The 15,004-nt window shown below is 44.9% G+C and overlaps 1 protein-coding gene across 1 annotated transcript in view; it reads right to left on the bottom strand.

Annotated features, from left to right (window-relative positions):
* Window positions 1-15,004, bottom strand: part of LOC124783917 (heat shock protein 70 B2-like) — a 144,166-nt gene that overhangs the window by 31,522 nt on the left and 97,640 nt on the right. The window contains exon 4 of the mRNA XM_047254059.1: window positions 10,185-10,463. Coding sequence (XP_047110015.1) covers window positions 10,185-10,463 — 279 coding nt within the window. The remainder of the gene's footprint in view (window positions 1-10,184; window positions 10,464-15,004) is intronic.

Genomic DNA, 15,004 nt, shown 5'->3' on the forward strand with positions numbered 1-15,004 from the left:
GTGTGTTCAATTAAGTATATAAGTCATAGTATAACATGTACTTTGTTTCTGTGTGCTGTTGTCGTTGTGTATGTGTGTTGTGTGCATTTTATGTTTCGCATAGTATCATGTTCTGGTACTGCCTTTGCGAATATAGTCTCTTAACCTCATTCAGTAACCAACACTTTTCTGCATATAATTTCAACGTTTCTGTGGCTGGTTTCGATTTAAGTTGTTCCTCTTGCAAGTCTGGTTGAACGTTATGTGCTGCATCGTTTTCTGGAGCCTCAGATCTATTTTCTTGTATTTTTTCTACTTGTTGACAGGAAATGCTTGACAAAGCTGTAATAACGTCTCTAACTTTTGTTTTCCTCTTGTGTGTAGTGTTATGTTGTTATTAATCAACATAATATTACATTGAGGTGACAGAAGTCATGAGATACCTCATAATTTCATGTCGGAATCCTTTTGCCAAGCTTAGTGCAGCTACTCGGCGTGCCATGGACTCAACAAGTCATTGGAAGTCGCCAGCAGAAATATTGAGTCATGCTGCCCTTATAGCCGGCCATAATTGCGGAACTGTTACCGGTGCAGGATTTTGTACATGTATTGACCTGACCTCTTAGTTATGTCCCATAAATGTTCGATAGAACTCATGTCGGGCGATCCGAGTAGCTAAATCATTCGCTTAAATTATGCAGAATGTCCTTCAAATCAATCACGAATAATTGTGGCCTGGTGAAATGGCGCATTGTCATCTACACAAATTTCATTGTTTTTTGGGAACATGAAGTCAATACATGGTTGCAAATGATCTCCAAGTAGCCTAATATAACCATTTTCAGTCAATGATCGGTTCAGTTGAGCCAGAGGTCGCAGTCCGCTCCATGTAAACACAGGCCACACCATTGTGGAGCCAGGACCAGCTTGCACAGTTGCCCTGTTGACAACCTAGGTCCATGGCTTCGTGGGATCTACGCCACAACCGAACCATACCATCAACTTTTACCAGCTGAAATCGGGACTCATCTGACCAGGCCACTGTTTTCCAGTCATCTAGGGTCCAATCGATATGGTCACGAGGCCAGGAGAGGTGCTTACACGTGATGCCGTGCTGTTAGCAATGGCACTCGTGTATGTTGTCTGGTGCCATAGCCCACTGACGCCAGATTCCACCTCACTGTCCTAATGAGTAAGTTCGTCGTACGTCTCACGTTGATTTCTGCTGTTATTTCACGTAGTGATGCTTGTCTGTTATCACTGACAATGTATTCAAATGCCTGCTCTTGGTCGTTAAGTGAAGGCTGTCGGCCGCTGCGTTGACTGTGGTAAGAGATAATGCCTGAAATTTATTATTCTTGGCGCACTCTTGACACTATGGATCTTGGAGTATTGAATTCGTTAACGATTTCCGAAATGCAATGTCCCATGCATCTAGCTCTAGCTACCAGTCTGCGTTCAAAGTCTGTTAAGTGCTGTCATGTAGCCATAATCAAGTTAAAAACCTTTTCACGTGAATCACTTGAGTACAAATGACAGCTCTGCCAATGCACAGCTCTTTTATACCTTATGCGTGAAATACTACTGCCATCTGTGTTTATGAATATCGCTATCCCATGACAAAAGTTAAAGATGTTACTATGCACTCAAATGTTGTTTATTTGTTCAAAGATCATGTTATGTTTTTGTGGGATGGAATGACAGGATCATGGCCTGTAAAGATTGTGGTTTATCACTCCATAATATTACTGCTCACATCTGAATCTCGCAACTGTTATACGAATGTCGAATTCATAGAAGGACAATGCTCAACACCCTGGCTAAAAGCATCCTACAAGACAGTTACATTGTTTGCTTGGCTTTGCAGCCATCAGTAGGTATGTAGTGCCGGATCAAGCACAGAGCATGCCATTGATGAGGTCATCGATGATGTAATCAGTGACACACACTGTGCTTGAACCAGCATTACCTACCTACTGCCACCTCTTGTACATCGAGTCAGGAAATAGGAAGACAAGAATTCATATGGACAATGCAACAATGTGTGGAGCACGTTGGACTGTTAGGACAGCAACTATTATTGCAGCTTCCCTTGACACTGCAGCACAGAAAGGCAGGCCAGTGGTTGTTCGCCTAACAACAACAGCGGATACAGGAGTGCCACCACGTCCACTTTTCAGACAAGTCCTGGTCCCACCACAGCATATGATGGACATGTCTGAAGGCTCCCAGCAGAACGAACATAGTTATATGGTATTGTACAGGATTTGCCGATAATGGCGTGAGGGAGGAAGAATGTGGACATCTGGGTGAGTAAAAGAACACAGAAATGGAAAACACTGGCTGCAGGTTTATTCCACTAAATCTAGCCCGAATCTATACAGCTGTAAGATGCAGATAGTGGCAGATTACCGAGAGCCAGACTAAAGGCTTATAGCACCCGATTAAGGAGAAGCAGGAAGGTACTTGCAGTTGGCTCAAGGCCTGGTTAGCAAGAGAGCGTCTTGGCGCTGACAGTGTACTTTCACAAGTCGGTTCTGGGCTCCTCACGTGACCGTTCACAACCATCTGATTGGCTGTTAGAAGAGACTTTGCAAGTATGGCCTAGTCATCAGTACTCACTATGAGAAAGCTATCCACGTTAACTGAATGTGAGTAATAGGCCATATCCAGCAGGCTCCAGTATGAAACCAGCCCAGACCCAGGAACATCTCTCAGCAGTGAAACACAGCATCACTGCCTTAGAATGAAAAATTGAAAAGAAAAAAAAATTAGTTGACAATAACGTTTTCAGCTTGGCATGGGTGTCCACCACGTACAGCATTCATCACAGTCACATGGGAACAGCACCCTGGAGTGATAGTATGGATGCTACTGAGTACTCGACAAGATCACCTACGGTTCACATAGCGGTAATTTGGACTGATACATTTCTGATGTATTAAGACTGATGACAGTGCCATATCTTCGAGGTTTCCATGACACTATCGCCAAACAAGATAACGCAAGACCACATCTTGCCCATGCTGTGTTCACTCACCTTAATGCAGAGGCTGTTCGACTTTTATCATGGGCAGCAGATCTCTCTCTGGGTTTACGAGAGGCTGTCACACCACAACTCGCTAGTCACTATCGTCGATGAACTGTGGCATAGAATCAAAGCCGTGTGGAACGACGTACCAGTATCTGCCAGCCAACGTCAGTTTAATTCTACACTCAGAAGTATTAGAGCCACTGCTGCTGCAAGAGGTGGCAGCTTTGTGTAATAAATTTCACATCCTGCACACCCGAAAATTTAATCGTGTATTCTCCCTAATGTAGTAGAGAGGGAGTCTCAAAGTTTTTGGCTCAAACTGAAACGGGTGGTAGTGGGTCCACAACCGATTATAGTGAGATAGAGAACCAGTGGTTGGAAATGCATATTTATCGTGTTGTGAACATACACAGCATAACTGCGTAACAACAACGTAGCTCATAGTAACTGTTCAAATGGGCGACCGTCAATCTCAGTGAATGCACAGCAACAGTCCATGACGTTTTGCCACCTTCTTTCAAAGATCCCCAGTGCCTGATGTACCAGCGGACAGTCAGCTTGGGCCCTAGCAATCAAGTCTTCATCCATTTCAACGGGCGTTTCATACACCAAAGTCTTGAAAAAGTCCAGAGCCGTGAGATCCGGCGATCGTGCTGATCATGGGACAGGACCTTCCCTTCCCGCCGCGCGGGGTAGCCGCACGGTCTAGAGGCGCCTTGTCACGGTCCGTGCGGCTCTCCCGGTCGGAGGTTCGAGTACTCCCTCGAGTAAGGGTGTGTGTGTTGTCCATAGCGTAAGTTAGTTTAATTTAGATTAAGTAGTGTGTAGGCTTAGGAATCGATGACCTCAGCAGTTTGGTCCCATAAGACCTTACCATAAATTTCCAAAAATTTCCCTTCCAATCCGACAGTGAGCGTACGTGTTTTTCTGGTGCTCGAGAGCACTGGCATCGAAGTGGGCTGGTGCACAGTCGTGCTGAAACCACATCCCTCTGTGGACAACAACGGGCACAGCCTCCAAGAACTGCATGCGCCTTTGCAATACATGTATTGGGAAGGGCGGTCGTCGCTTTCAACACTTACTATGAGCTACGCTGTTGATATGCGATGTATAGTGTGTATGTCCACAACACAATAACTATGCATTTCCGACCACTGGTTCCCCATCTCAATATAATCGGTTGTGGTCCCACTATCACCTTTTTTAATTCGACAAACGGTTTGAGACACACTGTATTTGCACAATAAGTAAAATTTGGTGTTGCGGCATTAATGGTCATCAGTGTATAATCCTCAAGCCGCATTACAGTGTGTGTCCATGGATACTTCTGGTATCAGTATAATTTCTCTCTTTCCTGTTACATTCTCGAATGGTGCAGGAGATTAGTGACTGTTTATAATTCTCAGTATGAGGTTTAACTCTGAAATATCCTGTCGATTTCGTCCTTGTCGTTTCCATGATGTCACACTCGTGGACTCGGCCAGAATGCACTCATAGTTTCTGATGTGCAGCACGTGAGACAAACTACACATGTACTGCTCGTAACATTTACTCGGAAATACTTATTGACGGATATGGATTAAATCTCACCACTGTTGAGTACTCAAGTAAGAAATAAGGGTCGCCAGTCTCTGTTTGGCCCGCGAGGCAGGATTATAATTATCACTTTTTCTATGTTACCAATAAATGCTCTGTACCATCTAACTACTTTCAGAAACATTCCGCAATACGATCTCTGGATGGAAGATGTACACCGCTAACAGTTCACTCATGCCTCTAGTTGGCTGCTGGCAACTACGGCCTGTAATCTCCACCACAAACAAAACAAGATAACAGCTCAAAGGCAATGCCGGTACGTAAAAAGATGACACCATAACATCACACCTTCAGTTTACACGAAACCAAATTTAACTTACTGGCTTCAGTTAAAATTCGTCAATCCCACCGCTTTTATCCAATACCACCTTCAATAGACTACTGGATCTGCGATCTGATATAAGAGCTCTGCTTACCAAGCACCAAGAGTAATTAATCAGAATTTTGTACTCACACACGGGAACTCTGATATTTCGGGAAACATAGACCATCAACATGACAGGACAGCGCCGTGGATAGATGAAAAGCGGGCTCGTAGGGGCCACAGCAGTGAGAACTAAAGCGCCAAAGAAACTGGTATAGGCATGCGTATTCAAATACAGAGATATGTAAACAGTCAGAACACGGCGCTGCGGTCGGCAACGTCTAAATAAGACAACAAGAGTCTGGCGCAGTTGTTAGATCGGTACTGCTGCTACAATGGCAGGTTATCAACATTTAAGTGAGTTTGAACGTGGTGTTATAATCGGCGCACCAGCGATGGGACACGGCATCTCTGAGGTAGCGATGAAGTTGGTATTTTCCCGTACAATCATTTCATGAGTGTACCCTGAATATCAGGAATCGGCCGGAAAAAGATCCTGCAAGAACGGGCTCAGCGACGACTGAAGAGAATCGTTCAGCGTGACAGAAGCGCAACCCTTCCGCAAATTGCTGCAAATTTCAATGCTGGACGATCAACAAGTGTGAGCGTGCGAACCATTCAACGAAACATCACCGATATGGGCTTTCAGAGCCGAAAACCCATTCTTGTACATGACTGCACGACACAAGGTTCTACGCCTCGCCTGGCCCGTCAACACCGAAATTGTACTGTTGACGACTGGAAACATGGTGCTTGGTCGGACGACTCTCGTTTCAAATTGTATCGAGCGGATGGACGTGTTTGAGTATGGAGACTACCTCATGACTCTACAGAGCCTGCATGTCAGCAGGAGACTGTTCGAGCTGGTGGAGACTCTGTAATGATGTGGGACGTGTGCAGTTGGAGTGATATGGGACCTCTGATACGTCTATATACGACTTTGACAGGTGATACGTATGTAAGCATTCTGTCAAATTACCTGCATCCATTCATGTCTATTGCGCATTCCGAGGGACTTGGGCAATTCTAACACGACAATGCGACGCCCCACACGTCCAAAATTGCTACAGAGTGGCTTCAGGAAGACTCTTCCGAAATTAAACATCTCCGCTGGCCACCAAACTCCCCAGGCATGAATATTAATGAGCATATCTGGAGGGGTGTTCAGAAGAGATCTCTATTCCTCGCACTCTTACGGATTCATGGACAGTGCTGCACGATTCATGGTGTCGGTTCCCTCCAGCACTATTTCAAACATTAGTCGAGTCCATGCCACGTCGCATTGCGGCACTTCTGCGTGCTCGCGGGAGCCCTACACGATACCAGGCAGGCGTACCAGTTTCTTTGGCTCTTCGGTGTAGTTCCGGACGACAACGACAACAAAAGCGTGTTGTCAGGGGTACCTATGGATGCCGCTGCTGCGAGCAGAGGCGCTCATGTCACTGACCGGCGGCAGCCACATCGCTCCTAGGAGCCGCTCCTAGCGCCGATCTACAGGGAGTCTATAATTGAAGTCCCAGTTTCAAAACGCTGCCGAAAGAGAAGCTGTGCCCAGAATGACGTCAAATTTGATCAGCGTCAGCGTATTATTGACGCCGGGCGAAACGCCATGGAACAAAAAAATTAACGAAAATTTTACCAGTAGATGGAGCTGTAAGCGTCCGAATATACACACCTACAGACGCTCGGCCCGCGGTTGATGCTCAGATTTGGTGCGAGATGCCCATTGTGACTTGTCTCCCTGAAGGATCGCGCGCTACTGGTAAACCTCTTTTACGATAACGATGACTGTGCGCCGGTAGCCTTGCAGAAGTTCCGGAGAGTCAAGTGTGTGAGAAAGGTATTGGTCCGATATCTGCTAAGGATCTGGAGAAAATGATTAAAAAGTTCTAAAAGACAGGTTCTTTCGCAGTGCACTGTGGCAAAGGGAGGAAAACACTTAATACGAAATGTGTCGAAGATGTGGTCACAGCACTGCAGAAGGGGTAAGCGGTGATTTGCAAACATGCAGTGCACGGGGAATTGCCCGAACGTTGGACATGCCCGCAAGCACACTGCATAAAATCCTGTCTAATATTGGCAGGGGCAAAATACAGGGAGCGAAATGCTATTTACAATTTGTACAGAAACCAGATGACAGTTATAAGAGTCGAGGGGCATGAAAGGGAAGCAGTGGTTGGGAAGGGAGTGAGACAGGGTTGTAGCCTATCGCCGATGTTATTCAATCTGCATATTGAGCAAGCAGTAAAGGAAACAAAAGAAAAATTCGGAGTAGGTATTAAAATTCACGGAGAAGAAATAAACACTTTGAGGTTCGCCGATGACATTGTAATTCTGTCAGAGACAGCAAAGGGCCTGGAAGAGCAAAATGGTTCAAATGGCTCTGAGCACTATGGGACTTAACTTCTGTGGTCATCAGTCCCCTAGAACTTAGAACTACTTAAACCTAACTAACCTAAGGACATCACACACATCCATGCCCGAGGCAGGATTCGAACCTGCGACTGTAGCCCTGGAAGAGCAGCTGAACGGAATGGACAGTGTCTTGAAAGGAGGATATGAGATGAACATCAACAAAAGCAAAACGAGCGTAATGGAATGTAGTCGAATTAAATCGGGTGATGCTGAGGGAATTAGATTAGGAAATGAGACGCTTAAAGTAGTAAAGGAGTTTTGCTATTTGGGGAGCAAAATAACTGATGATGGTCGAAGTAGAGAGGATATAAAATGTAGACTGGCAATGGCAAGGAAAGCGTTTCTGAAGAAGAGAAATTTGTTAACATCGAGTATAGATTTAAGTGTCAGGAAGTCGTTTCTGAAAGTATTTGTATGAAGTGTAGCCACGTATGGAAGTGAAACGTGGACGATAAATAGTTTAGACAAGAAGAGAATAGAAGCTTTCGAAATGTGGTGCTACAGAAGAATGCTGAAGATTGGATGGGTAGATTACATAACCAATGGGGAGGTACTGAATAGAACTGGGGAGAAGAGAAATTTGTGGCACAACTTGACTAGAAGAAGGGATCGGTTGGTAGGACATATTGTGAGGCATCAAGGGATCACCAATTTAGTATTGGTGGGCAGCACAGAGGGTAAAAATCGTAGAGGGAGATCAAGAGATGAATACACTAAACAGATTCAGAAGGATGTAGGTTGCAGTAGGTACTGGGAGATGAAGAAGCTTACGCAGGACAGAGTAGCATGGAGAGCTGCATCAAACCAGTCTCAGGACTGAAGACCACAACAACAACAGTATTCTTCATTGCTGCTATTACAAAATTATTCATGTTCAGGAGTTGTTTCCTACTGACCTGCCAGCAAAACAAACATTCCCACTGGATTTTCTTGCTCGCACGGAAGTGGACAATGAATAGCCATGGAACATTCTGTGGACAGATGTCAATACGCACAATTGCAGAATATTGGCAACGGAAAATCCGCATGTGCATCAAGTAGTGCTACTTCATTCTGTAGGCATCGTTTATCGCAGGCCCATATTTTTTCGAGCATATGAGACCCGCGTGTCTTGTTGCTTGTACCATCACTGGTAACTGTATAAGAGTATTTTGCGCACCAACGTCATTCCAACGTTTCAACAGCACGAAAGGCGCTCCTCCGCACACTGCGCAACCAGTGAGACGGCTGCTGCAGAGGCATTTCGGGAATACTAGAATTATCAGCCGTCATTTTCCTAGCCTTCCAGATTCCCTGGCCGTCTAGATCACCTGATCTTAATCCGTATGACTTCTGTCTGTGCGGTTATCTGAAAAATGTCGTGTTCGGTGTTCCAGTTGCGAACATAGCTGAACTGAAGGCACGCTCTGTGCAATGCATTCTTAACGTGACCCCCTAGACACACAGATCTGTCGTGGAACATGCTGTTTCTCGATTTCAGCTTGTGGCAGGTAACGGTGGACAGCATGTTGAATATGTATTGCATCTGTCTTATGACAATTATAAACCAGTCATTCTGGTTTTTATGCGTGTTTTGGCCGCAGGACGATTAAAAACTGACGTCATTTTGCTTTTTATGCGGTTTTTGTCTCAGAACAATTAAAAACCGATTTTTCCCATCCGATGTGGTACGACCTTGCCGTGATGGATAGCTTTACTTAACTAACTGTGCCACAACTGTTGACTGCTGAACTCGTGCAGTCATGAAAATTCAACAGTGCGGATGATGTAATGTGCAACTCAAATCAGAGCAGTCGTATTGCGATTCATGCGCCAATTGTAGCCGACCTCATTTACGTTAAGACGCCTACAGCGCCATCTATTGGTAAAATTTTCGTTAATTTTTTTTTATTTCAACACGTTCCCCATGCGTCAATAATATGCCGTTCAAATCTGACGCCGACCACTGTGGCCGAGCGGTTCTAGGCGTTTCAGTTCGGAAACGCGCTGCTGCTACGGTAGCAGGTTCGAATCCTGCCTCGGGCATGGATGTATGTGATGTCCTTAGGTTGGTTAGGTTTAAGTAGTTCTAAGTTCTAGGGGACTCATGACCTCAGATGTTAAGTCCCATAGTGCTCAGAGCCATTTGAGCCATTTTTGAAAAGGATCACTATTTTGGGCGGCTGTGCAATAGCACTAACACAGTAGCAGTCCGGTGAATACCTAAGTCCTGGCACCAGAGACCAGTGAGGCTAATGTCGGAGGTCTGCTTCTCTGTGGATGGCTGGCAGTGCAAGGTCGGCTTCGTAGGGAGGCAGCGGTGGCTTGTGGGCAGCAGGCAGTTGGTAACTTCACGACGATAATGCACCCGCTCATTATTCTGAATTAATTCAGAGTTTTTTTGCCAAACACAACACGGCTGTGGTTTGTCAGCCTCCCTGTTCCTGTGACGTAGCTTCAAGTGACTTCCGGCTTTTCCGTAAACTGTAAAATACTCTGAAAGGGACCAGATTACGGAACAGGGAAGGCACTATGCAGAATTCGTTGAAGCAGCTACGCACCATACCAACAGGGACTTTCCAGCATACTTCCATCAGTGGCGTTGGGAGAGTTGTGTATAAGCTCAAGGGGACTACCTCGAATGTGGCTAGTGTCCAACAATTGTACCTGAATAAAGACTGATTTCATAAATAAAAGTCGGATACTTTCTGAACAGCCCTCGTGTATCCATTCCGCTACTCCCATCAACCACCGCCCAGAGATGATAGCGTACGCCTACAGAGCAAGTTCGTAGTGAGAAGAAGCGGCTGAGAGGACCTGGACGGCCGCGCCGTAGGCGACGGCCTCGTCCGGGTTGATGGAGGCATAGAGCTGCTTGCCGTTGAACATGTCGCGCAGCATGGACTGCACGCGCGGGATGCGCGTCGACCCGCCGACCAGCACGACGTCGTGCACCGCTGCCTTGCTGAGGTGCGCGTCCGCCAGCGCCTTCTCGACCAGTGGCAGCGTCGACCGGAACAGGTCCATACACAGCTCCTCGAAGCGAGCGCGCGAGATCTTCGTGTAGAAATCGATGCCGTCCATCAGCGCGTCCACCTGTCGGCAGATGTATCTATACTGCCTATGACCCAGTGACAAAGATTTCAACGGCTTGTGCAGTGCTCGTCGTGTATGAGATCCCAGGATGAACTGCGAGGGTCACTCCAAAAGAAATGCGCATCTTTGCCATTCACAGAGATTAGAAAAACATTATTCCCACTTGTATTCAAATTTTCGAGGGGCGTTCAATAAATTACCCAACATTTTTTCTGAAAGCCGGTTTCTTTTATTCAGTATTCCAATACACCATATTGTTCCTCACTCTATTTTGCTACAAAACCCTATTTTTAACATAATCTCCATTCTATGCGACTGCCTTACCCCACATTATTAGGAGGGCCTGTATTCCCTCATGGTCGACGTCAGGGCCAACGCCTTCCAGTATCAATAAGCTTCACATCGGTTGCATATTGCTCCCCGTGAATTACACAAACAATTCTTCACAGATGGTCCTTCATTGCTCTTTATGGCCAGCCGCTAGGTGGCAAGGAACACAATGGGCATACTCCTTTGCGTACCCCAACTGGTGGATGAGAGTGTCAAAACTATCAACAGAGACATCCGGTTGAGCAGAGAGGAGTTTGAGTGTGATCCGTCGACCACCCAGAATGAGAGTGTCCGCACGTTCCAACATTGCAGAAGTCACAACGGAGTGTGGCAGACTGACACGTGGGAGATCAGGCAGGTTTGCTCGACCTTGTTTCGATGTTGACAGACGCTTTGCCCAACGGCTCACCGTGCTTTTGTTCACTGCTAAGTCTCCATAGCCTATTAATATCTGTGATGCTCTGGTTTTCCGCCAAAGAAACTCAATGACAGCTCTCTGCTTTGTAACACCCAAATTACAGAAACCCTAATAAACAACCCCTTGTGGTAAAAGAAGTAGGAAAATTAGTCATCCTGATAGTGACGGCAGCTACAATGACAAATTTTACACTTGTGATAATTTGATTAACAGGAATGTCAGATGAATAATAATATTTATCATGAAATAGAGACTGTATGAAAGAATTTGATAAGATACGCAACAAAGACATCAAAGAAAGAATTGCAAAATAACTAATAACGAAGGTTAAAGCCCAGATGGTAAATTGCTCAAAGATAACATTTACCATAGAAGAGAGTCGTAGCCGCATCCAAAAGGAAATTCGATGTGACTACAGTGTAACTCGGAAATGGAAATGTTAGCTTTAGTAGCTATCTAGTCGCGCTCTAGTACTATTGCGATAGTAGCATGCATGTAAGCGCAACTAGATTGTTTTAAGCTAATCGGAAATTTGAAAGTTTTGCGATATAGATTGAATTATTATTCAGAAAAACAAAGTCATCTTTACCGTTAGCAAGATAATGAGATAGGGAGATTCGCAACAAAATTAAATCATGTCAGATTTGTGACGGGACTTAGCCTTCACGATGCTGAATCAGCACAAACATTCAAGGACATTGAAAAAGAAAGATCGCCAACAGAAAAACAATTATTAGTCTCGAGTAGATAATAGACAAACGCAAACACGAAGAATGTACAACTGCGCCGAGTTGTCAGAAGTTGTCGTCAACAACAGGATTACTGATGCAAACGGAAGCAATTCCCTGAGTGAGAAATCGGTGTGCGTGCTCAGCATAGGGACAATTAATTAAAAGGAACAATAAAATTGGATTCAAACTTTAATTCTTCGTGTCGGCTACATAATTGAATAGACATGATCATGGGTATTAGTGAAAATTGACTATTACAATATTATGAACTGAATGAATTCATGATGATTTAACAGTGAACAGTCATCGATTTGTCCCAAGATTACGACGCATTCTGAACTGTGCTTAAGTACAGGGCTATTACAAATGATTGAAGCGATTTCATAAATTCACTGTAGCTCCATTCATTGACATATGGTCACGACACACTACAGATACGTAGAAAAACTCATAAAGTTTTGTTCGGCTGAAGCCGCACTTCAGGTTTCTGCCGCCAGAGCGCTCGAGAGCGCAGTGAGACAAAATGGCGACAGGAGCCGAGAAAGCGTATGTCGTGCTTGAAATGCACTCACATCAGTCAGTCATAACAGTGCAACGACACTTCAGGACGAAGTTCAACAAAGATCCACCAACTGCTAACTCCATTCGGTGATGGTATGCGCAGTTTAAAGCTTCTGGATGCCTCTGTAAGGGGATATCAACGGGTCGGCCTGCAGTGAGCGAAGAAACGGTTGAACGCGTGCGGGCAAGTTTCACGCGTAGCCCGCGGAAGTCGACGAATAAAGCAAGCAGGGAGCTAAACGTACCACAGCCGACGGTTTGGAAAATCTTACGGAAAAGGCTACAGCAGAAGCCTTACCATTTACAATTGCTACAAGCCCTGACACCCGATGACAAAGTCAAACGCTTTGAATTTTTCGGCGCGGTTGCAACAGCTCATGGAAGAGGATGCGTTCAGTGCGAAACTTGTTTTCAGTGATGAAGCAACATTTTTTCTTAATGGTGAAGTGAACAGACACAATGTGCGAATCTGAGCGGTAGAGAATCCTCACGCATTTGTGCAGCAAATTCGCAATTCACCGAAAGTTAACGTGTTTTGTGCAATCTCACGGTTTAAAGTTTACGGCCCCTTTTTCTTCTGTGAAAAAAACGTTACAGGACACGTGTATCTGGACATGCTGGAAAATTGGCTCATGCCACAACTGGAGACCGACAGCGCCGACTTCATCTTTCAACAGGATAGTGCTCCACCGCACTTCCATCATGATGTTCGGCATTTCTTAAACAGGAGATTGGAAAACCGATGGATCGGTCGTGGTGGAGGTCATGATCAGCAATTCATGTCATGGCCTCCACGCTCTCCCGACTTAACCCCATGCGATTTCTTTCTGTGGGGTTATGTGAAAGATTCAGTGTTTAAACCTCCTCTACCAAGAAACGTGCCAGAACTGCGAGCTCGCATCAACGATGCTTTCGAACTCATTGATGGGGACATGCTGCGCCGAGTGTGGGAGGAACTTGATTATCGACTTGATGTCTGACGAATCACTAAAGGGGCACATATCGAACATTTTTGAATGCCTAAAAAAACTTTTTGAGTTTTTGTATGTGTGTGCAAAGCATTGTGAAATTATCTCAAATAATAAAGTTATTGTAGGGCTGTGAAATCGCTTCAATCATTTGTAATAACCCTGTAAATGTAATCTCTGGAACTGCATCGTGAAGTTATTGAACACGCGACGTAGCGACGTCTTGACGACAGAATAACAATTTATCAGCTTAACATCCTCGCAATTCCATAATGTGGCCACGACCTGGTCGATGCATTGAAGATTCAAGACTTTATATTATTAATATTCAACATCCAGTATCTAAACGGGCGTAATAAAAAGAAGAACTAAAGCTAGCCAGTTCGAGCAAGCTGAAAAGTCCGTCGCGGACTCACAACAAAAGAAAACCACGCAAGGAGTTTGTGTTTTTCTACTAGTTACAGGGTGGCGTTGTCGTGACCGACGGACGCCGTTCCACGTCGTACCGGCTGGGACAACTATCACTACCGAGTCGTGTGAACTCCAAGGAGACGCAGACGCCACAGCTTGGAACATACCTCTGTTAAAGACGCCATTTTGAAGTCTATGTATACCGCCGCCACCATCAGAGCTTCATTAAACTGTAGGGGCAAAAGCAGGAATATTTCACGATATCTCACAAACAATTCCGTATTCTTTAACCGAAATTGGTGAAGAAAAAAAGTGTCCCATTACTCACTGAACACCTCTCATAAATCAATTTGTTTCTGCAAGGCGCACTGTCGTAGAACTCCGTCAAGATGACTGCTGTACTTAATGTTTGTCTGAGGCATCATGCTGTTATAGAGTTCCTGTGTTCTGAGGACGAGACTGTGAGAAACATTCACAAGAGCAAACGCTGTTGATCGCACTACAGTTAACTGTTGGACAAGCGGATTATCTGGTGAAAGTGGATGCGCCAATACTCGCGCCCACATGTGCAGTGCCTGACGAAGCACTACACAGATTTCTGAAAACGTTCACTGTATTCTAAATCTGATTCTGATGACGAACAAAAAGCAGTGAGCGAACAATCAACACGAATGACCGTAGGAGAAGGGAGTGTGTGCAGAATACTGAAGCAGTTGAGGTTGAATAGGTCTGCACCAGGTGGGTTCCGAGGAAGTTGATGGATCTCGCAAAGAAACACGCAAACACTGTTCAGTGATATTCTGTGACGTTACGAGACTTCTGGAGATGCGTTCTGTGCAAGAATGTGGTGAGAGGTCAGCTAATGCGCGGTACTTAGCAAATGCTAAGAACGGCACTTAGCAAATGCTAAGAAAAGGCCATTGATTTGCTTTGGACCTTAAAGTATAGGATATAAAATAAAACAGCACTTTACTTTTGTCTCAAAACGATATGTACAATTTCTTGGATGGCTATCGTCATAAAAACATTTAAAACATTGAGTCTTTATGAACACTACCTTACTGCAATCAAATTTTTAATTACAAATTCACTTCATTAAATTTGTGCAAAGTAAAAAAGTTA

This window comes from Schistocerca piceifrons, chromosome 1 (assembly GCF_021461385.2).
Source record: "Schistocerca piceifrons isolate TAMUIC-IGC-003096 chromosome 1, iqSchPice1.1, whole genome shotgun sequence".
Classification (NCBI taxonomy): Eukaryota; Metazoa; Arthropoda; class Insecta; order Orthoptera; family Acrididae; genus Schistocerca; species Schistocerca piceifrons.